The sequence below is a fragment of the Amblyomma maculatum genome, chromosome 9 (assembly GCF_055883805.1).
Source record: "Amblyomma maculatum isolate TAMU_Amacu chromosome 9, ASM5588380v1, whole genome shotgun sequence".
Classification (NCBI taxonomy): domain Eukaryota; kingdom Metazoa; phylum Arthropoda; class Arachnida; order Ixodida; family Ixodidae; genus Amblyomma; species Amblyomma maculatum.
This window is the reverse complement of record NC_139352.1, coordinates 120,538,927-120,560,110: the sequence shown is the minus strand read 5'-3', so window position 1 is coordinate 120,560,110 and position 21,184 is coordinate 120,538,927. Positions and strand designations below refer to the sequence as shown.

The window sequence follows — 21,184 nt, the reverse complement described above, 5'->3', positions numbered from 1 at the left end:
ACGTATATGCCACTAAAGAGGACGACGAAGCTGAAGAAACGGTTGGTGCTTGCCTGAACACCTACGTCTCTCATCACCTGTTGTGGTTTCCCCTGTTGTGGTACTAGCCTTCTGCCACGTATCAATATATTTAGATGCTATTTCATGGTTTACCGTCGGGGAACTATGATCAACGAACGCAAGCCCAGCTCCGCTGCATCGGGAAAACCCTTAATCTAAAGGCCCCAATATAGTCCAACGTTTTCGACGCGACTGGCAGAGCTGGTGACGTCGACCACGGTACGTCTTCTACAACGTGCGCGTCAAAAAGCTGCCGCCTCTACAGTCTGGTGTGGCTGGTGTGCACAGTGCCGCGGCGCGTATGCGCACAAGACACCCTTGAGGGCTGGTACATTTTCGGTGTGCATTTTCGAGAAGGCGACAGGGCACCTGCAGGGAGGAACTGGTTGCTTATCGAGGCAATAACTACTGTCATGATCAAGAGAACGATGCGATGTGTTTAGTGCGAATCTAACGTTCAAATGGCACAAAGCATTTACAGCCAGCAGTGGTGACATCCAGCCCAGCAACGGCCTGAGCCCATGTCGACGACGGCTACAGATGGAATGATAATGATTTGTGAACGTGCGTGTTTTACTGAAAACTAATCATCATTTAAGTATCTGTACGATTACAGATGAGTTAGAGGTTACATAGTCATGAGGATCACTTTTTCGGTCGAACTCTGTTCTTGTAGAATTCTATCAATTTTACGAATTCCCCAAGTTGTTGAGCTGCTGACTTTCCGAGTGGCCAAATCGACAGCCTTCGATTCCGGCGTGTACCAGTCACAACTCTAAGCAAAGCCGCTTCCGCAGTTCCTGGTATTCCACTGAAAGTACTGCAGATAAGAGTAACAACACCATCATTACACCTCCTTGAGCACTGCATTAAAAGGGGTATGGCACATTACACACTGCAGCGAAGAGCTCACAGCTGTGCATGCCTGGCCGCACTACTGACAGATTTCATTCCAAGAATTTTTTTTCCTCTCGTCTCTAGTCAATCCGTCTGGTACCATAGATACAGGGATGTGCTCGAATGCTTTCTAGCAGCTTTTCCGCAAATGTCTGAGATGCGCGCGCGGTCGCTGTCTGCATTGCAAGCCGCAATTCTGTACCCCCATCGTGGCCAGTGCGGTCAGCGAGAAATAGGCGGATTCTATTTGCGCGTCGAAGATGTTGGGCTGCGTCGATTCACGCTCGCTACGCCCACCACGCCATGTCGTTGGAGTATAGACCTCGGTGTTTTGCCAACACAACGCCGCAAAAGCCGACGTGCGCGCGCGTGTTACGTCAGACTATATTGGGGCCTTAAAACTCTTCGCTCGGCTAGCATGTTGCACCGCGGCACACTATTTTCTTGGGGACCCCAAGGCTTAGGTCCCCCTATTCTAAAACTCCCTAGTTTACCAGTATCCTCTCTGACAATTATACCGCCTACTTTTACCACGCACTCAGTAACGATATCTCTGAAATTATTGTTCATTGCCTCTAGGGTAATGTTGCCATCCTCGGTTAGCACTAAGTATCTATTCTGCAGCGAGAGCCTGAATTCTACTTTTCCCCTTACCACTAATTCATTGATGGACTTCTTCGTTACTAATCTGTACCATTCCCTTTTCAAATCGATATTAACTCGAGACCTTACCATCCTGTGGTTACTGCATCGCAACTTTCCGATTACCTCTACATCGAATTGCTCCAATTTAGGCAATTCCTACAGGTGAAACTGCATCTATCATGATCAAAACATTGCCCACTACCTTTTTCCTGCTTTCTGAACAAAATTTAGAAGCTTTGAATTATGGATCATTTCACCATCTCACGTGAGGAGTTATCAGCAGTCACTTTCAAATAAGCCGCATTGCATGGTGTCCCCTTGTAGCAAAGCGAACTAGCGATTAAATCGCATGGCCATGATAAATACACTGTTACTAAACCAGTTATGCAAAATGACCCTAAGTGAATGCTTTGTGTGCAAGCCCACATGCACAGCAAGCCCCAATTTTTATCTCTTTTCCTGTTCAACACCCCGTCATAAAAACAAACATGAGAGTAGTTGCCAGAGAGGTAGTGCTCCAAACACGGTGTCGACTCACCGTCTTCAGAAAGCTGCACCTCCTCCTGAGACCTGCATGAGAGAGAGAGAGCAGATCAGCATTCACTTCTTTCAAGGTGTTGCAGTAATGGCAGCCATGTATGCTGGAATGACTGACCAATTATGTTCACTCATCAGAGCACTACACTAAAATGCACTCACTTAAAAGGGCTAAAGGAAGGCACTGCAGTGTGTACTTGCCTATACTTTGTACCACCAGGAAATAGAAACAAAAGAACTGTAAAAAAGTACCCGTGTTTCACTCCGAAATTGCAGGCTCACAGAACATGATCCTGTGTTGTGGCGTCATGGCAGATTGCAAAAACAGAGCTAGGTTCCAGTGAAATGCAGGCTGTTCATCCACAGAACAACCATTTTCCCTCATGCACACACAGGGAAAGCTAACATGCTGGCATCATTGTTCGCCAACAAATTTGGGTCATCAAAATCGTACTACAGCTGCAACATAATTATGGAAAAAAATTAATGCTAACAAAAATAGTAATACAGGTAATCAACTGGTATTAGTTATGTGTTAAGTACAATCCTTATAACAGTGGTGTACAGCCAAAACAACAGTTCACAAAGATCGGGGTGTCAGAGATGCCTTGTCAGCTATCAGTCTCTCAGGCTCTCGCACGCGCCTACCAACGAGCACTGTTCTCCTCCACAGCACCTAGCGCCTCATCTTTTTTGCGGCTGTTATAATATCCCTTCGAGTTACGTAGTCTTACGAAAGTTCCAGGGCTTCAAGCACGCAACACGAGAAAGTTCTGTCTTCGACGAATGGTGATCTATCGCAGTTATACATCTCGTAGGTGACGTCACCAATGAGGGTAATAATGAGGTAAGGTCCATCATAGTATGCCAGTAGTTTCTGATGAAGGCCACGCCCGGCGAAGCGGTCACCAAAGTCAGACCACATCACCCAGAGCGTGGGCAACATGTCGATGGTGCTCATCGCAGCGTGCCTTGAAGCATTCTTGAGAAGCTACAGTCCGCAAGTGGGCAATTCGACGAGATTCTTCGGCGAGGCACAGGGTCTCTGCAATGCAGGGATCATCGCTAACTGAGAATGGCAAGATTGTATCCAGGGTATAGCGCGGTGGATGGGCGTACAGAAGAAAGGGCTGTAACCCATAGTTCCATGGGTCGCAGTATTAAAAGCGTAGGTTACAAAAGGCAGGATGGTGTCCCAGTTTTTGTGATCCGCGGCCACATACATTGACAGCATATTGGTCAATGTTCAGTTTATGTGCTCAGCCAAACCGTTTATTCACTGGTGATAGGGCATCGAGTGGCGAAAAGTTGTTGCGCAGAGATGCATGAGTTCTTCGATGACATCCGCTGTGAACTGACGGCCGCGGTCACTTATAATAATTCGTGGTGGCCCGTGGCATAAGATGATCGAGCGTAGCAAAAACATGAACATCTGATATGCTGTAGCCGACGGAATAGCAGCCAGTCAGATAATCGGTGCAAATGACAATCCAGCAATAGCCAAAGCAAGACTTTGGAAATGGATCCAGCAAGTTGATACCGACTTGCTCAAAGGGTGTGCTCGGAGGCAGCACAGGCTGCAGCGGCCCAGCAGGAGCAGCTGTAAGACATCTGTGATGCTGGCACTGCGTGCAATTGGCCACGTAGTGTTGAATGCTCGATCACAGGAGACCGTCGCGTACACAAAAACAGCCAGTAACCCGACGGGTCTGCGGGGAGTTGGAGAGGTTAGAAACAGATCTTTTTCCTGTTCCGATTTAAAAACTTGAAGGTCTGGAAACTGCAACCAGGACAGAGATGTAATTGTATTGTCGAAGTTGTCGGTGTCGCACTCAATGGTGGCAGCCGCGAAAGGCAGTCTGCGTCAGCGTCCCGCCAGCCGCTTTTGTAGACGATGTCGAAAGTACTTTTGGAGGTGAACGGCCCAGCGCACAAGACGACCACAAGGATCCCGAAAGTGTCAGCCAGCAGAGAGTGGTGGTCAGTGACAATGGTGAATGGCCGTCCGTGTAAATATGAGCGGTACTGTTGGATGCCGAAGACCACTGCAAGGCACTCCTGGGCCGTGACTGTGTAGTTCAGCTCAGGCTTGCTGAGAGAATGGCTTGCACATGCGATAACATGCTCTTGTCCGATGCAGTGCTAAACCAAAATAGTCCCAATGCCAATACCACTTTCGTCGGTGTGGACTTCTGTGGGTGCGGCAGGATTGAAGTGGCATAGAATAGGATGCTACGTCAACAGAAACATCAGCTGACGAAAAGAGGCTTCATACTCAGTCGTCCATTCGAAAGAAGCCCCATTGTGTAGCAGACTTGTCAGCGGGGCGGCGATGTCAGCAAACCGGTGTATAAATCGATGGAAACAACAACATAACCTAAGGAAACTGTGGAGCTCTTTGACATTCTTGGGTGGTTAGAATGACTTGACCGCCACTGTTTTCTGAGGATCAAGTCATACCCCGTGCTTGTGAACGAGGTGTCCCAGCAATAATGTCTGGCGCTCACCAAACTGGCACTTCTTGGAATTAAGGACGAGGCTAGCATTACGCAAACAGTCTAAGACAATAGCTAGAGTTCATTGTGTTCAGCTAAGGTCCTTCCAAATATGACAACATTGTCCAGGTAACACATGCAAATGTCCCACTTCAAACCACGCAACACCATGTCCATAAACCTTTCGAAGGGTGCGGGCGCGTTGCAAAGTATAAAATTAAACTCGAGAAGGCCGTCCAGCGTGACAAATGCAGTTTTTTCCTTGTCATTAGCGTGCGCAGGGATCTGCCAGTAACCTGATCTTAAATAGACACATGAAAAGAAGTGGCAGAAAGGCAGTCAATGGCGTCATCTATAAGAGGTAGTGGGTTTATGTCCTTTCTGGTGATGGCATTCAAGTGGAGATAATCGACGCAGAACCTCCACATACCATCCTTCTTGTGCACCAGGTTTACAAGGGCCGCCCAAAGACTCAAAGACTCCTAAATTACCCCCTTGTGAAGCATTTCTTGGACTTGATCGTTGATCACCTTGCGCTCAGATGCTGACACTCGATAGGGCTTCTGGCGGATCGGGCGGTAAGAACTGGTGTCTATGGCGTGACGAGTGCGAGACACAGGGATAGAAGGCTGTCCAGTAGGCTTGGCAAAGTCGAAAACAGATGAATATCGGAGCAGAAGGTCCACCAGGGCCTGGCGCTGAGGGGTACTGAGGCTGGTGTTGACCATGCGAGTAATTGTGGATGTTGCTGCCAGTTTTTGGTAGGGTCGACTGGAGCGACTCCGACAGATGCAAATGCGGAGAGCATATTGTGGCCACAGGGGGCAAGTTTCAAGCCAACAGGCAGAACGGCGGGTTCAGGGGAGAAATTAATTACCCATAACCAGGCGTGGACGTTCACCACATAGACCAGGCAGTGTGGTACAAGGACATTCTTCTTCACACATGCTGAATAAATAGGTTTTACTATACAGCCTCAAACGTGTCACTGCTGCTAGGTGATGAGGAAACTGGGACACACACTGCAGTCCATGATGGCACGACTTTGCCTTGAGACACGCTAAACACAACTTCCACATCGCGTGAACTTTCCACGAGACCAGGCACAAGGGTATGTTTGAAACAAACCAACCCATTATGATAGTCGTGTAGTGCCACATATTTTCAATAAATCCTACCCTAAAATTATGTCATGAGTGGAGTGGGCAATAACAATAAATTCCGCTAGGAAAACTGATCCACCCAGTTTGATTTTCACACTGCACACTCCCAAAGGCTATAACGATTCACCACTCACTCCACAAAACGGCAATTTAGCCGCACACTAAAACATCACTTTGCTCCCTAGCAACCGTTTAAATCCTAACCTCATAACTGAAACAGTTGCCCCGGTATCGACAAGAGCCGATGTAGGAACACCATCGACGGACCAATAACTTTGTTCTTAAGCATTAAAACAGGATGAGGTAGATCGGAGCTCAGCAGACGTCCAGCGACCTCACCTCCATCGGTTGCACTGGCTAGTTTTCTGAATGAGGTGATAAGGAGCGCCGGCATGGTGACAGCGATCAGCATGTCCGGGATAGCAGAGGAGGGGTCATACTGCGATCTGACGCAGGAGAAGGGTTCCTCAAGTTGGCGTGCCAGTGGTCCAGTGCAGCGATTGAGCTGAAAGGCTGCCCATTGGAAAGAGGCTGATGGACAGGCCGTGCAGTGTAGATCGTGGAGCCATAGTGAGGGGAGTGGCGGAGATGGCAAAACCGCAAGATGTGGCCACAATTACCACACCGGTAGCACACCAAAGGTGGACAAACAGAAGGCGGCCTTGGGAAAACATTGGTGGTGTTGGGGCCTGTAGGGAAGGCATCAAGTCGTACTTCTTCGTAGATGACCAGTGGCGGCTGACTAGAGCGCACAGGTAGTACACGCAGCGATCTACGGGTGTGATACGGTCGGGACTGAAGAGACAGCTGGAGCACTGGGTACACCTCATAATCCGCTGCGTTGACAGACAGGGTTGAGGCAAAGCCATCGGATACGCACATGGTTGCTCTCTGCGACGGCAAGTTAGATCCTGCGAACTGGTTAACTCGTCACGTACAATCTGACGAATAGTAGTAGCAAGATCACTGGCAGAAGTGGAGTCAATGGCTACCAACGTTGGTACAGTAGGCAAGCGACCAAATTCGGCATAATTTGCCACATCTTAAGGTTCTCAAACGTGCAGAAAATGCTCAATCATGTTCGAGACCGATTCCAGGTTTCCCTTGCTGATAAGGTAGGTACAGACATCTTCAGCAAAACCTTTCAGTAGGTGGCCCACCTTGTCCTCGTCAGACATGCGAGGAGAGACAATTTTGCAGATCTTAAGATCGCCTCGATATACTGAGTGCAGGTCTCTGCAGGAAGCTGTGCCCGTTGATCCAGTGTCTGCTCGGTTCGTTTCTTTTCCGCGGCAAAGTCACCATGACACTTGGACAGCTCTTCTACAAAGCGTGCCCAGGATGTGAAAGAGTCTTCGTGGTTCTGATACTAAGTAAGAGCCGTGTCATTGAGCGCGAACACCACATTGGCAAGCTGTGCGCTCGCGTCCCACTTGTTATACCGGCTGAGGCTCGTTTCGCGTCCCACTTGTTGTACCGGCTGTGGCTCGTTTCACATGCTGCCACTGCAGCAGAAATTTGCGGTGCAGTCTGTGATGCCGCACAGCGCTTTCACATGCAGCGAAACCGCGTGCGAATTCAGTGAGAGATACCCTCAAGGTTGTTTGATCTTTTGTAGAAAATGCGTACAAAGAGCGTGTTTGATTTATATACTCAGAGGTATTTCTAGATTCTAAGCGATAATTCATATGTATTTACGAAAACAGTCTGAAATAACATCTGATGTAACTTGGTTTTTTGCAAGCGCAATTGCACCCCGGTTGTAAGCCATTAAAATCTATGGTTCGTCCAAGAATTCATGCACATTAGGTTCCTTCATAAATAAAACTCTGGAGCCACATTACTTCCTTTGTAGCGTGACACATTGCTACATATTCCGCTTCCACTGTTGACAATGCAGTGCTTTGCTGTTTTTTACTACTTCAGGAAATTGCAGCCCCAGCTAGCATGATCACATACCCACTGAATGACTTCCTGTCAGCCTTGTCAGTCTTGCTTCTTACAACTTGGGTAAGCTTACATGGGAAGAACCCTTCCTCAAAGGTATACAGTCTTTATACAAAGAAGCGATCTTCCTGTGGTTCCACAGCTTGTACCCCTTCTGGGTAGCCGGCTAGTATGCACTATTCTGCTTTCGGGTCTGACTTGTTCCCCTTTCACCGTCTGTTTCGCACACTCCATGCTCTGCACCCGAACACTCTTAGGTGGTCCAGTTTCACTTCTCCCCGTCCACAGAGCTTCTGGTGACTCTCCTCCAACTGCTTTCGATGGGTACTTGTTTTTGATGCGACCTGCCATGACAACGGCATCAGCCAAGAGCCTTATGACGACACCTAATTCGATGAGAAGGCACCTCGTCATGTCAAGCAATGTTTGATCTGCGACTCCATTCTGCTCAGGCGTGCCAGGAATGGTCAGCTGGTGCCTTATGCCATGCTTGGTACTCATTGAACTCTTTGCTTGCGTACTCTCTTCCATTGTCACTGCACAAAGTCTTCCCCTTCGTGTTGTGCACATTTTCCGCCATGCGTCTGCACTTGTCAAGCTTCTGAAGCACTTCACTTTTGGCCTTCATGGGGTACACCAGAGTATATCTTGAGTAGTCGTCTGTGAAGGTTACAAAGTAATTGGAGCACCTTTTGGTCGTTGGTGTCACCCCTCCAACACATCTGAATGCACCAACTTTAGTGATATCTTAGCCTGTGTTGCTTCGCCCTTTGAGAAACTGCTTCGCCTAAGCTTTCCTAGACAACATGCATCACATCTGTCCTTCACAGGGTTTTCACAAGCTCCACAAAGGCGTCGAACAGCATCCTGGTGAAGGTGGCCGAGTCGTCTGTGCCACTGTAGAAATCGCCAGGCAGGGGCGACCGCGGCCACATTTATTTGAAGAGAAGCTGAAGAGGTGACGACGGCAGTGTCCGGCTGAGGCGAAGGTCCCCTGCGTTCCTCAGCTCTCGTGCCGGTGCTGCTTCCTTCTCTTCGGCACGTGCCAGACGCATGCCACGCGAGTCGCTACAGGGCTCCTCCCCTAGACGATTGGTCGAAAAAAAAAAAAGAAAACGGAAAAGAAACTCGCAGTCTAAGCAAAAGTCACTGCTCTAAAAAAAACTATCAATTGAAGGCTATACACATAAGTACATGTTAAGTTCGTGTCCAAGTCGTAGTCCAAGGGGCAAGCAGGTTTATCAATGGCTGTTCAGGAGGTCGCGGCTGAGTAAAACGTAGCGGTAGAGAAAGCGGGACTGTTGAGGAGCGTGCGGCAGCACCTTGAATCCTCCGCGTGTCAGAACTGAAGTTGTGACTGGAAAAGTTAGGACGCTGCGTGCGTATCCAAGATCTGATGCAATTGAGCAGGCTGTGTCTCTCATGGAAGTTTGGTACGCTGAGTCGCTTCTGCCTGCTGCGAAGGTCGGCTGACAAATACCGATTTTGAACGGGGCGGGCTAGTTGTGGTAAGTTCACCAGGGTGTCGGTGGTGCATGCGACGGCGCTGAAGGTAGGCTTTGTGCTCATAACGAACTGGCTGCAAAGCATTGTGGCGAGCCAGTTTTGGGGAGGGAACGTGACGAAGAGCTATGTACCATCCTAAGCTTGCAGCACGAGAGGGCAAAATTAACCGTGATGAAGACAGCGGCTGTGGGCTGCGATGTACGTACGCACGGGTCACTTGCGGTAGGCATAAGCTGACATGTTGCTGCCTGATAGGGGCTTGGAAACGTGGGAGGTGCACAACAAATGCAAAATGAGTGGCCATAGGCTCTGTGACATGAACCAGAGATGTTGCGTCGCATAGCACGTGGTGTTCGAGCGAGGTGGCTACGGAGCCCACTGATGCGCAATCGCGATGGAGGGCGATTGCAGACGATGAGCAGGACGCTTAGTGTGAGAAATCGAGGCAAGTGCTGAAGTCCGGTGCTGCTGCCTCACACGACTCGCATGCCAGCACTTGAATGACGGCAAAGCTTGCCACTTGTATAATGGGAGTGTAAGTGACAGCACAGGTGGACGGAACAGCTGAGGCTGCGCTTACTGTGTCGTAGACGATAGATACGTGTGGGAGAGTAACCGGGCCGGATGCGCTAGGCAGGAGTGGCAGGGAGCTGGCCGGAGACAGCTGCGGCGTGCTGTGCCCCGAGGATGCAGCCGTAGATGAGAGTGATGCTGGTGAGGCTGCGGATGCTGGCGGCGGCAAAAGTGGGTCTACCGTGTCATAGAGCGGCAGCGGGCAGTAGCTTTCGCTGAAGAACGCCAGGACGGCAGCACGCAGCTCATCGTATGACCGGCAACTTGAGGCAGGGCAGGCAAGCCGGCAGAGGATGTCAGGTGGTAAGATTTCGGAGAGGACTACGTGCTTGAACTGCTGGATGGTGATGCAGTTCTGTTACATCGCAGCCTCCAGTTGAGCGAACCACCGGCCAACGCCTGCAGGCCGGAACATCAGAAACGGCGGGTCGAAAGCCCGGCCTTGCCAATATGCCATCCTAGGACGCCACTGGGGTGAATGTACGGTTCTCCGGGTCACCACAAATGCAGAGATCGCCAGGCAGGGGCAACCGCGGCCACATTTATTTGAGGAGAAGCTGAAGAGGTGACGACGGCAGCGTCTGGCCGAGACGAATGTCCCCTGCGTTCCTCAGCTCTCGTGCCGGCGCTGCTTCCTTCTCTTCGGCACGTGCCCGACGCATGCCACACGATTCGCTACACCATGGAGGTGAGTCTTTTGTCTTTGCCACCTTCATCGACATTATTTCTTCCTTGACAGAGCAGTCTTCCTGCTCGAGTTGCTGTAAGAATCAGCTCACCGATGTCCTTTATAACTTCGGCTTTTCTGAACTGGTGATAAATTTGCATCGAACCATACACACCACAAGAAATAAGATGAGACACAGGCACCTGTGTCTCATTTTTTTTATTGTGGTGTGTATGGTTCGGTGCAATTTTTTCACCAATTATGTATGCACCAACTAACCCAAGAAGTGGAGTTAACTTCGGTTTTGCACCCCGGTGAACGTCACGAGCAAATCTCGCTCTTCAATTCTTCTGACTGACAGTAGGTTGCCGTTCAAGTCGGGCACATAAAGGACATCTTCTAGCATGATGAACGACCCACCGCAATCTTCAGATAGTTGAATCTGAACTCTTCCTTTCCCCATGACACTCATGAATTCCTTGTTTGCAATTTCTACTTTCGACTCGCATGGCTTGAAGTCAGTGACTTTTGCTTCGTGCGATTTTATGTGATCTGTAGCACCGCTATCAAGATGCCACACATGAGGAGGCGCTTTTATCACATTTTTGACATATGAAGCCATATCTGTTGCAATCTTTGCATATGATGACTTCTTCTTCTGGTCATTCCCTTTGTCTTGAAACTGGTCACAATCTCTGGCTATATGACCAATTTTGCCAAAAGCAAAGCATCGCACCTTCTTTTGATACTTGAGGTGCATTGATGAACTTTATCGTCCTTCTTGACAGTGCGTTGATGATGCACCTTCTCATTTGGTTGCTTGCACTCAGTGCTTAGTCGAGCTTTAGTGATCAGGGCCCTTGTCTGACTCTCTTCGTCGCTTAATCGATCTTCGTCACGATGCAGCTTTCTCTTTTCTTTGATCAGCAGCCTTGTCTTCACTGCTTTGGTCGTGAGGGTTTGTTCATCGCTCCAAATTCAGAATGATCGCGGTTCGTGTGTCAGGAAGCCCCATTAGCATCACTAATGCAATCCCTCTGTCTGTAAATGCATAGCCTGCATTTGACATCTTCCTATGCAGCACCATCAATCTTCCTAGGTAATATCTTGCATTGACTCGTCTCTCTTCATTTTTAGACTGAAAAAAAATTGCGCATCAGATGGAGTATATGTAAGAGTCTAAACTTTGAGTGCATTTCCTACAGCATATTCCAGGGTTCTTTTGCAGTTCTGCAAGTCCCGATGTCATACAGGTAGTTGTCTTCGATGATAAGCAACAGAAAGGTCAGGGCCTTGTTGTCAGTCTGCTTTTCTCCCTTATTCATTTTTATATTCGAGAATCCAGGGTCGATCGCTTCCCAGCATCCCTTCTGTACGAGAGCTGCTCTTGTCTTTATCGCCCATGTGTGATAGTTATTGACAGCTTCAGCAGTCTAGCACTTGCGAGCTACGGGAGGTGGTTAGTTCGAAACCCACCACCGGACACCCACAGGCAAAAACGGGTGCAAGCGTACCCCGGCCTGGCACTCGGCTTTTGTAGGGGTGTGCGCTTGGGAGAAGCTCCGTAAACCCCGCTGCGCCCCTCCTCCGCGGGCCCAAACCCAGTTTCAAACCTCGCAGCCTGCAAAGGTGGTTCAGTTTGTCTTGCAAAGGTACTTCCTTTGAGCCTCACCGGAAGTGCTCCATTTGAGCCTCAGCTGCAGCAGTCCTAAACTCGTCTAATGCCAACATGTTTACTGATCCTCGAACGCAAGAGAGACAATGCACTTCTTTTTCGGAGCTCTTTTCAATTACTGTACGCGAAAATGATTTGTCAATCACTTCTTCCCAAAACATTTTGCCACTGTCATCCACTGAAAAGATTTTGTCAGTCACTTCATCCTGACAATTTTGCCGTACTCACGCCGGACGTGTCTAACCGTCTTCCAAACACATCCAACATGGAGCCTGCAGCAACGACAGTGTCGCGTGACAATCCATTTTTCTTTTAAAAAAAACACGCACTTCTCACTTTTCTTCACGGGCACACACACCGCTTGTCAGTCACTTCTCCTCGACAGTTTCACAATGCTCATGCCTGTCTAAACTTCTGAAGACATCGGCACGACGTAGTGAAGGCGGTGTGACTTGACATTTTCTGCTTCAACGTGGTCGCACCTTTTCATCCCTCAACCAACGCAATCCGTCTCATTTCGTTAAAAAAAGTGGTCGATGTGTTGTCCTGGGCCCATAACTTGTTGGTTTAGGGTGATTAGATTCTTTGGAGTCGCAGATTGAGTGGATTTGGCACGAAGCCAAAGAAACTACACACAACTGTCAAGCTGCTATTTTGTTTAAATAACCAAGAGCAAAAAACGAGAGGGAGAAAAAAAATCAGAACTGACTTTGAAATGGTGAAATGGCGACACTCCGATGGATACATGGCGCCATCTCGTGACTAGCCATTAAACTACTAACAGCTATGCAGACATGCAGCTGGATTCTGAAAAAGCAAAATACATTCGACAATACTCAACAACCGATGAGGATGGGCCAAGAAAGAAAAGGATAAAATATTGTGCAAGAAAACCGTCCCCTCTGCCCTGAGTGGACAGCAAGCTTAAGGGATTAAATAACGTACAATGCTTGCAATACGATGCAAGCTCACCGGCAAAGTGCTGCCACTTGCTCTTGACCCTCGCTCAGCTGCCTTTCAGCCTGCTGTTGAGCTACCTGCACAGAAGCGAAAAATAAAAAATAAAAAACAAAAATACAAACAATAAAGGGCAAGTAAATTTTCTGCACATGCTCTAACTTTCCTATTTTCAAAGTGTTCAGCCCCAATGCTGTCCATTTCCATTATATGGCAAGCAAAGAATTTGTCAAAGCCCAACAACAGACAGTATACACATAGCTGACATGATCGCTAGAAAGCAGGGCTGTCTTACTATGTTGCTCAGTCATCTCAGCTGTGTAGCATGTACCCCTTCCGCCGCACCACAACTCTCATCCAAATAAGAAGCCAAAGCCCACCTTGTATCTCTCCAGCTGCTGCCTCTGTTGTTTTGGTTGCTCCAGGTCTGCTCGGACGTCACTGTACTGCAGCAGAGGAGGTGCAAAAAGCATAAACCACACACCAGCTTTCTTTAGGTACCAAATGCAACATTCCACTCCCCACCAAACCTATAGTTGAGCAACCCTGAGACTGCAACCAGCTGAATTGAGTAAAACAATGCAAGATGGTAGTTCTCTATGCACAATCATGTCCCCTAGCTCAATGCCATGGGCAGCCCACTAGTGCTAATTAAAAGCTGTCCACTTAATTCACCTGTTTCTCTTTATAAGTGACACCTGTATGCATATAGAAGCATGGCATTAAAAGATAGGAAGCGGGCAGAGTGGGTCAGAGAAATAAATCAAGTTACAGACATCCTAGTGGAAATTAAGAAGAAGAAATGGGCATGGGCAGGACATGTAGTGCGAAGAGAGGATAATCGATGGTCGCTTAGGGTAACAAACTGGATTCCAAGGGAAGGAAAGCGTAGCAGGGGGCGGCAGAAAGTTAGGCGGGCGGATGAGGTTAAGAAGTTCGCAGGGGTCAAGTGGATGCAGCTAGCACAGAACCGGGTTAAGTGGAGAAATATGGGAGAGGCCTTCGCCCTGCAGTGGGTATAGTCACGCTGCTGATGATGATGATGAAGAAGCCATGGCTTGTGACAACTTGACCACCAAGTGTGGATGGACTCTGCCCATGCATGCCAAGTGATGCTAATATGCGACAACTCTTTGAGAACACCTTTGGGATGTTCTGAAGCTGACCAACACCGAATTTCAACATGCATTCATTACCCTGGCATCGCCTTAAACTTTCCATAGCACCTGTTGTTATTGCGTCTAATGCATATGCTACTTGAATATGGGATAGCAGCAGCTTGCTCGCCCCATATATGCATTGCTAGGTGCAAAGTATCAAGTAGACACAGTAAAAAGATCTTTTCAGCTTGGAATATCATCGTGCTGTCTTTGGCATTGTTCCTTTTTGTTTGCCAGTCATAAACATGTATGCCTTTCAGTAAAAAATTACAGGGGTGCACTTATGTCTTCTCATGGGCAGAAATGCGAAAGCATTATGAGTCTCGATTGTGCCTAGTTTTATTATGAGCTCGTTCTGTGTTTCGTTGCTCTTCCAGCGTGTACAGCTTTGCTTTTACTTTGCTTTACTTTCCTTTTACAAAGTGTTCTTAAATGTCTTTCTTTTTTTCCTTCATTTTATTTTTATCTTATTTTGATTTTATTTTTCTAGTTTTTTTAAGTACTTAATTTACTTTGTTATCAGTGTTCTGTCTTCTCCCTGATAGGCCTGGTGGCTTAGACAAGGAGAATTATAGACATGTTTCAGCGTAGAGAAGTGGTTAAAACACTCAGCAGCAATACAGGACAATGGCAGTTCAAGGCCTGGCATGGACACAAAATTTTTCTTATTTTGGTCCGTGGTCACGCCACTGTCAGGTTCTTTGTGCTCGTACTAAACATGTCCACAGTTCCTCACAAAACAAATGCAGCATATGAAAATTGAGGTACAAAGTTAATACGTTTTTGAAAAGCATTACACAATTCAGTGCAATGCAGTACAATTATTTGTGAACAGTGATGTGTGGCAATATGTCACAAGATTTTTATAGGCACGCAGTCAGGAAAGCAAAAGGGGCAGCAGACCCCAAGCACCCGAACAATCCCAAGTGGTGCCACCTACCTCAGCGATGATATCCGCTTTCTTCCTGGCAGCCTCCTGACGCTTCTTCTGTCGCTCACTCAGCACCTTCTGCAGCTGCTCAGCAATGATCTCCAATTCAGCAATTTCTCTCTCGAGAGGCTCATTCTCTGTACATCCACACAAGGACACTGTGACCTCCCTTCCACGCTAAGATTACATTTCCAAGCTGTAGAAAAGCAATAATTACCTGCCTCCAGTCCCACAGTTAGCCTTGTGGAGATAATACTAAAACACCACAAGTTGTGATTTTTGAGTCAAAGTGAATATTTATAGCACTGCAGAATCTGTAGTGGAGAAATTCGAAAGCCGGAGTGTTGCTGCTGCACACAGTACATTGCACACCCCTTGTCGAACACAACCAGCTTGTAACACAATTATAGCACATGTTGTGTCGAACACAACATGTGCTATAATTGGTTTACAGAAAAGCAAAGATGCAGTATCTGTCACTCGCTGACACATCTTGCAGCCCACACAGCAATGCTCAGGCTTAAGCATTTCTCCAGTGCAGATTCTGCAGTTCTCTCCGATACTAATTACATACTTCTCATCACTATCACACATTTATTTGGCTCATGAAGAAAAACATGTTCACTTCTGGCTGGCATGGCGTCACATCCTTGGACGTCGACATTAGTCGTATGGCTATTTTGATGTCTAGTTGATTTACTTTCACACTATGGGCTCTAATTACCTAAACTTTTTTCCGCAGCATCCTCTCATCATCCTCTATCTATCACAACCATATATTTGATCCTAACTCTTCTGAGAACAACACAGTGGCTATGGACACATTCTGTACACATGTTCTGTACGTACGTTCTGTACACGCAACCTTGCCGACATAGCCCAGTAATGCTTTTGCATTTAAAACTTGGTTGGCAAACGCAGCACAACAAAAATTAACATGTGGAGTGATTACCACTGAGCAGAACGAGATGCAGTATTAGTTGCCGGGATATTTTCCTTTCAAGTTAGGTAATTTTCATTATTTTATTTATTAAATACTGCCAACTGCCTCTTGGCAGTCAAAGCAGGAAGACTTGCATATATATACAATTATAATTGACTATTCTTTGCATTTCTCAGCCATACTTGCTTTCAAATAGTGCATCTTTCCCAGTTCTAACTTGTCACGTCGCAAGGCGTCCTCCAGGATGCCTTGCGATCTGAGAGCGGCAGGAAATGTGTCGGGGGTGCCAAACAAATGGCCGACTCTGAAAAGATGGGTGCTGGGCACGTTCTGGGAAGTCCTTGCCGCACTAGTAGGAGTTATGAGCAAATGGAATTGTGCCGTCACTGCTCTGCCTGGTGCATTGCCCCAGCAAATCCAAGTATTGTTATGAGTGCTGTTACTGCAACTCCTCTTTCCTTTCTTCAATGGTAACCAAAGGAGTGTGCTTGCAACAAAAGGATATTGGGGCCCGTATTCCGAGTTTGCGTCATTATTGAAAGTGCCGCTATCTTCCCGACCTCGAGTCAGCTAATTGGTGGAAACAATGAAACATGATGTTGCCACCTCTTCCAGTTCCGTAGTGGTAACATCTGGTTCCGGCGTTTCGACTAATCAGATGACTCGAGGTCATGATATTACGACACTTTGATAATGACGAAAACTCAGAATACGGGCCCAGGTGTTTTATCGGTTAGTCCCGAGAGAAATCCCCCATTTCAGAAACAAAGCAACGGGTTGGAAAGAAGATGCCATATTCCCAATGAGAAAAGTCATCCAGAGGCTACAGAATGCTGCTTATTGTTTTAGTCTGCATATTGCTGACAGAAAACAGTGCACATATTTTTTCCGTATCGAATGAAGCTAGGTCACAGGTGTTATACTTTAATTCAATTTTACCACATGTGCTCACATATAGTTGCTTTTGCCCCATCACATTCACAGCATTATCAAGTGAGGCTAAGTTCACAAATTTGACACTTGAGAGCACTGCGATCAGGGCACATATGTGTGCATGACATTGTGGATTCTTTTTTTTTAATTTGTAGGCTTTTTTTGCAAAGCAAAAGAACTTTAATCTGTAATGCATTAAAATATAACCAGCAAATTTTAAGGCACTGGAATTTTAACCACAATGCGTTGATCTGTAAAATTTATTCAATGACTTAATTTAATAAAGTGCAGCAATGTGTTGTGTTGTGTTTTATGGCGCATAAGCAACTCAGGCTATCATGCGCCAAGCACAAGGTATATTATGTTTGAGAAGGAATAAAGTGTTAAGATATCATAGCTTGTTCAGGAAAGATGTTTCTTCTAACAAACTAAAAACACATGAAATGTCTACAATTGCATTCTCTCCTAGGAGAAGTGATGGATGGAATGGTATCTGTTCGGTGTAAAATTGAGTGAAATGCTTTTTCCGTAGCTTTTCGAGTTTTTGACATGAAATTAAAATGTGGTTTATCGTCAGTCCATGTCCACAGTCTTCACATATGGGTTCATCTTCTTTTTTGAGAATGAAACTATGAGTAAGATGCGTGTGTCCTATTCGAAGGCGATATAATATTACCTCCATGAAGCGTTTCTGGTGACTAGTGCAGAAATATTGTCACTTGCTAGTAAGGAGCATCTGCACAAATATTGAAACCCATTTTAACGCGGCAGCGTTAAAAGCTTCGTTCACCGAAAATCTGCCGTCGCTGGTCATCTGCCAGCATTGGCGTTACGAGTGAAAAATCATGAGCATAGCATTGACAGGCGGTAGCTGGAAACTGACATGGCCGAACACTAACTGGATGTAGGGTTGTTTGATATTACATTTGGCAGGAGCTGCCAACTTGGGTCTCTCCTTTTATGTGGGAGGGCGATACCAGAATTAGCCTGCCAGGACCCTTGCATTCATGTTACCCCTAGGCCACGCAGGCATGTTCATATGGCTTTGTTAAAGCTGGGCTTTATATGTGGGTTGATAGCCTATGCTATCGCGTCATACCCTTAAAGGCCCATTGTCCACCCTCCGGTCGAAAATATTGTTACGGGGTAGTTCAGCTTGGAGCAGAGGGCAGACACGGAAGACAAGGCTTTCAAACAACAGACATTTTCTGCAGGCACCAGCCGACTCTTCTCGAACGTAGTCTTCTCTCAAACTCACGAGAGTCTTCTTCTTCTTTCCTTATGCGCATATCAGTGCATGCACCACCTAATGTAACACTACCCCGCCGGTTGAAAAGCACCATCCTGGTGCCTACTAGCGTCCAAACCAGGGTCCGTGTAGTACGGCTTGAGGTGTGGAACATAGACCGTGTCGGTGCGTGGTGTAGAGGTATGGCGTGCAGGATGCAAGGGCGCAATTTTGTATGTCACTGGAGTCACTTGTCGTAAAATACTGTAGGGTCCTGTATAACGGGGCAAAAGTTTTTCCGAGAGGCCAACGCAGCGAGCTGGGGTCCAAAGCAGCACGAGAGACCCGCAAGAATACTGGGTGTTGCGATGACAGAAATCATAGTGACGTTTCTGGGAGTGCTGGGAGGCTGCGAGTCGGTTGCGAGCAACAACGCGGGCAGCATCAGCTCGGGCTATGGCGTCACGAGCATATGAGCTGGCAGTGGCGACAGACGAGAGCAGGCTGTCAAAAGAAAACAAAGGTTCACGGCTGTATAGAATATAGAAGGGGGAGTAGCCGGTAGTGTTGTGACGCAATGAATTGTACGAAAACGTCACAAATGGCAGCGTTATGTCCCAGTCGCGGTGGTCATCAGAAACGTACATAGAGAACATGTCAGTCAGTGTCCGGTTAAGGCGTTCGGTAAGCCCGTTCGTCTGTGGATGGTAGGCAGTCATGAAAGAATGACGAACATTGCACAACCGTAGGATCTTGTCGACTATACGAGCAAGAAAGCAACGGCCACGGTTGGTGAGCAGTTGGCGGGGAGCTCCATGGATGAGTATAACGTCGTTGAGGAGGAAAGCAGCGACATCAGTTGCACAACTGGTTGGTATTGCTCGTGTGACCGCGTAGCATGTGGTGTAATCAGTGGCCACCGCAATCCATTTGTTCCCCGATGCGGACAATGGAAAAGGCCCTAGAAGATCCAGACCCACTCGAGAAAATGGGTCTATGGGGATGTTGATCGGCTGCAGAAGTCCAGCTGGTAAAACTGATGGCTTTTTCTGGCGTTGACAGCGGTCACAAGCAGCTACGTAACGGCAGACTGCGCGGTATAGGCCTGGCCAAAAGAACCGACGGCGCATACTGTCGTATGTGCGAAAAACGCCTAAATGACCCGCTGTAGGAACGTCGTGAAGCTGTTGAAAGACGGCTGTGCGTAGGTGCTGAGGGACTACTAGCAGAAGGTCGGGGCCATCAGGTCGCATATTGTGCCGGTATAAGGTGCCATCGTGAAGCACAAACAAACGAAGGGAAGGGTCATGGCGATCGGTGCTGAGGCGATTGATAATTTCGCGAAGCTGAGGGTCCTGGTGTTGCTCACGGCGAATGTTGGAAAAGTCAAAAATAGAGAGCATGCAAGCGTCATTGTCACATTCAGGTTGACTTGGCCGGTCAACTGGATGATAGGACAGGCAATCAGCGTTTCGATGCAACTGGCCAGACTTGAAAAATTTTACTCCTGAAGGCGCAAGGCCCAACGTCCAAGGCGGCCAGTAGGGTCTTTGAGTGTAGAAAGCCAACACAAAGTGTGGTGGTCAGTGACTACTGTGAATGGCCGCCCATACAAGTAAGGGCGGAACTTCGTAATGGCCCAAACTAGAGCTAAGCACTCACGTTCAGTGATGGAATAATTATGTTCTGCCGCAGAGAGGAGTCAGCTGGCATAGGAGATGACGCGAGGGGAACCGAGCTGACATTGTGCGAGAACGGCACCAATTCCATGACCACTTGCGTCGGTGCGTACTTCTGTGGGTGCTGACGGAATGAAGTGAGCTAACACTGGCGGACCGGTGAGGTGGGCAATAAGAGCGACGAAGGCGGCCGATTGTTTGCGGCCCCAGGAAAGGAAGACCTCTTTTTTCAGAAGCTGCATGAGCGGACGGGCGATTTCCGCGAAGTTTGGTACAAATCGCCGGAAATATGAGCAAAGTCCAAGAAAGCTACGCACGTCGCTGCTAGATTTCGGTATAGGAAAATCCCTTACAGCGCGCATTTTGTTGGGGTCCGGCTGGATGCCATGGGTGTTGACTAAATGTCCTAGGACCTCGAGTTCCCGGTGACCAAAGCTACACTTCTTGGAGTTCAACTGAAGGCCAGCTCGTGGGAAGATGCCAAGAATAGCTGAAACATGATGAAGGTGGCCCTCAAAGGTTGATGAAAATATGATGACGTCATCGAGGTAGCACACCATTTGAGCCCACGTAATAAGGAGTCCATCATGCGCTCGAAGGTCGCAGGGGCATTACATAAGTCAAAAGTCATCACCTTGAATGGGTAGAGGCCATCCGGGGTGACAAAAGCCGTCTTTTCACGATCTCTTTCGTCAACAGAGATCTGCCAATATCCAGAATGGAGATCGATGGAGGAGAAGTAGTTGGCACCATGCAGGCAGTTGAGAGCGTCATCGACCCTTGGAAGAGGATACACGTCCTTCTTTGTTATCTTGTTTAGGTGTCGATAATCTACGCAAAACCTTCAGCTTTTGTCTTTCTTTTTGACGAGTACTACCAGAGACGCCCAGGAGCTGCTCGACGGCTCAATAATGTTGCTTGCCAACATTTTCTCTACTTCTTCCTGAATAATCCGGCGTTCGGAAAGAGCAACTCTGTAAAAGCCGTTGGTGAATAGGTCGGGCATCTCCAGTATCGATGCGATGTGTGACGACGGACGTTTGGCCCAGGGATCCGTGATTGAAATCAAAAATGTTGCTGTATGACCGCAAAAGGCCGGCAAGGGCACTGGCATATTCGGGACACAGGTCAGAGGCAACCATGGCTGAGATGCGGTCCTCCGGACTACGTGACGGGACAGGTTGTGCA

General features: G+C 47.7%; 1 protein-coding gene and 1 long non-coding RNA gene across 2 annotated transcripts in view; both read right to left on the bottom strand.

Moving 5' to 3' along the window:
* Nucleotides 1-21,184, bottom strand: part of LOC146180250 (uncharacterized) — a 437,831-nt gene that overhangs the window by 208,873 nt on the left and 207,774 nt on the right. The window lies entirely within an intron of this gene.
* Nucleotides 1-21,184, bottom strand: part of LOC146180254 (uncharacterized) — a 191,871-nt gene that overhangs the window by 119,075 nt on the left and 51,612 nt on the right. The window contains exons 4-7 of the mRNA XM_084579467.1: nucleotides 15,223-15,350; nucleotides 13,503-13,568; nucleotides 13,138-13,202; nucleotides 2,141-2,172 (exon numbers count right to left, since the gene is read on the bottom strand). Coding sequence (XP_084435593.1) covers nucleotides 2,141-2,172; nucleotides 13,138-13,202; nucleotides 13,503-13,568; nucleotides 15,223-15,350 — 291 coding nt within the window. The remainder of the gene's footprint in view (nucleotides 1-2,140; nucleotides 2,173-13,137; nucleotides 13,203-13,502; nucleotides 13,569-15,222; nucleotides 15,351-21,184) is intronic.